Source organism: Alexandromys fortis, unplaced genomic scaffold (genome assembly GCF_014885135.2).
Source record: "Alexandromys fortis isolate MF-2015 unplaced genomic scaffold, M_Fortis_MF-2015_v1.1 scaffold_23, whole genome shotgun sequence".
NCBI classification, from domain to species: Eukaryota; Metazoa; Chordata; class Mammalia; order Rodentia; family Cricetidae; genus Alexandromys; species Alexandromys fortis.
This window is the reverse complement of record NW_026067907.1, coordinates 2,457,098-2,459,779: the sequence shown is the minus strand read 5'-3', so window position 1 is coordinate 2,459,779 and position 2,682 is coordinate 2,457,098. Positions and strand designations below refer to the sequence as shown.

Sequence of the window (2,682 nt, the reverse complement as noted above, 5' to 3'; positions counted from 1 at the left end):
AGACTGTGTATTTGCTCCAATCTAACTTCTGGTATCATGAGGAGGTACTGAAGCAAAACAGCATGCCCAAGGTCACATGCTGACTAGGTCATTCTGAATATTCATTATCAATAACGATTGACATTGAACCAGAAAAATATCATTCTTAGTCGAACCTACTATCTTCAAATTAAGTAACAGAGAACTTTTAAGAATGGCAGCTGTGTCATCTATTTGATTATGTTAGGAATTCAAAATTATTGGGAATTCGAGGGGCTTCATTAAGGAATGAATTGGTCACATGTGAACTAAATTATGACTTCTCTTAAAAGACCAAAGCCAGAGCCTGAAGGAAGGCAATGATTCTTGGACCTTGAAGAAAATACCAACCAGCTTACTTTGGAGGTCTACAGAACTCCGTGAGCAAAGACCAGAAAGTATCTTGAGTCCCAGTTGAACACTCTGCTAAGCTTAAAGTGTACCTGAGCCGTGTGTTACTTGAGTTGACATTGACTATAGAGCCCAGGGCACAGATAGACAAGCCAAACTCTCTCATCGCAAGTGAATTTAAGAGCAAGTTTTGTTCTATGGAGAAACACCTATGAGTCCAAGCTGCTGCATGTGTTCATGGACAGATCTTTTCTGAAACTGATCCCAACCTATGATGACTAGAGTTCACCGGGGTAGAGAGAGCTATCCTCCCAAACAGGATGCTTTAATATGGTAACACATAATAAAACAACAACATAAGGTAAGTAAGAAAAATTTAAAAGTCAATATTCATTAATCAAGTAAAGCTTAGGAAATGGCAGTCTTAAGTTTTATTCCCTGTAATAATTCCTGTCCCCCACTTTCATCTTTGAAGTTGGTTATATCTAAATGCTTTGCAGAAAGCAATCAAAAATACTATATGCTTGTTCTGTGAGAAAAAAAATGAATTGGATGTTTAGCACTTGGCTTTTGAGGGTATTGTTAATATGTTCTACGTTTTTTTAAGAGTTTGTTTATATCATTTCATCATTTTTATCCTCTTGAAACTTGTTCCAGATGCTTTTTTGTAAGATGGATTAAGGGTATGGCTGAAGATCTGCCCACATGGAGAAGTTTAGCATATAAGAAGCATATACATCAAGGATTGGAGAAAGAATACTCTATCTTTCTGAAATAAAGTGAGTCGATTTAAAAGCAAGCCCAGAATGAAGATAGGGAGGTGGCCAGCAGTGGATGGGTCCCACAGTAGGACCCATGCAGTGTAACAGGTCACCCTGAATGTGGGTCCCCCCCCCCCCCCCGCTGTCAGCATCTCTGTGCTGTCTGGAATAGCTCCTCCTAATTTACAAGGATAATGAAACATCAGATTGATCATGTCTTCCACTGTTGGGAGCTGACATGGTCACTGACAATATTCTACAATCTTGTTCTTGCCAGACTTGCGCTATTAAAATCAAATCAGAGGCCATTACTGCCGGAAAAGGTCCTGCAGAGCTGAGCAGCCAAGATGTGTGACTTCACCGAGGACCAGACCGCAGAGTTCAAGGAGACTTTCCAGCTGTTTGACCGAACAGGTGATGGCAAGATCCTGTACAGCCAATGTGGGGACATGATGAGGGCCCTGGGCCAGAACCCTACCAACGCCGAGGTGCTCAAGGTCCTGGGGAACCCTAATAGCGATGAGATGAATGTGAAAGTGCTGGACTTCGAGCATTTCCTGCCCATGTTGCAGACTGTGGCCAAGAACAAGGACCAGGGAACTTATGAAGACTATGTCGAAGGCCTTCGTGTGTTCGACAAGGAAGGGAATGGTACCATCATGGGTGCTGAAATCCGGCATGTCCTCGTCACACTGGGAGAGAAGATGACAGAGGAGGAAGTGAAGATGCTGGTGGCGGGTCATGAGGACAGCAACGGTTGTATCAACTATGAAGAGCTTGTCCGGATGGTGCTGAACGGCTGAGGACATTTCCAGACACCGAGCCTGTGCCTTGCCCAGTGTGGGATCTCCCTATGGCCCCTCCTAGGCTCCCTTGTCACAGCACCTTACCATCTGGTCTCTTCTGGATGTCTGTCTTCACCAAATAAAATTCTCTCTTTGCCCTAAAAAAAAAAAAAAAATCAAATCAGAGCAAAAATGTGTCTGGGTGAATCCTTAAAGACATTCAATCCCCAGTTTTCTCAGTTTCAAGTGAGAGATGGGCACTTTCCACAAGGAAGCTTTCAAGTTCCAGCCAGGCAGATGCAGAGCTGGACCTGGGCACCCGGGGATTAACTAAAGAAGCATGATTAACTTAATTAGCATTGTTATTTTGCCTGTCTTTGTTACTCCTGTTCTAGAAAGATAGAAAGGTGAATGTCAAAAAAGACCAAGCCTTGATTAGTGCCCATCACATCCCACAAAAAACTTTGCAAAAGAAAAAAACAACAAAACATGACACGGCATCAGCACACTCTTATCCTCACTGTCCATTAAATGATTTGGAGACGAAGGGATTCTCAGTTCTAGCAAGTCAGCAAAGGCACATGGAAACTGAGATATGTTACAATCACAGCAAAAATGCGGTGCCATTTGCCACCTCCATATTAAAAACACCTAAATGATATTGGGTTGCCATGGGAAAGCAAGTACTATGGGCTATGTTCTGAGCGCCTTAGCTGATTTTATTTTGTTTTGTTTTTCTTTCTTTATCATCATCTAGTGAAATAAGC

General features: G+C 42.4%; 1 protein-coding gene across 1 annotated transcript; it reads left to right on the top strand.

The window, feature by feature from the left end:
- The first annotated feature begins 1,440 nt into the window (after window positions 1–1,440).
- On the top strand, window positions 1,441–2,069 carry LOC126497657 (myosin light polypeptide 6-like). The gene has a single exon (XM_050135835.1). The coding sequence runs from the start codon at window positions 1,478–1,480 to the stop codon at window positions 1,931–1,933; it is 456 nt and encodes a 151-aa protein (XP_049991792.1). The 5' UTR covers window positions 1,441–1,477; the 3' UTR covers window positions 1,934–2,069.
- The last annotated feature ends 613 nt before the right edge of the window (window positions 2,070–2,682 follow it).

Coding starts and splice junctions, on each gene's coding strand:
- LOC126497657 (XM_050135835.1), top strand. CDS start 1,478: ATGTGTGACTTCACCGAGGACCAGACCGCAGAGTTCAAGGAGACTTTC.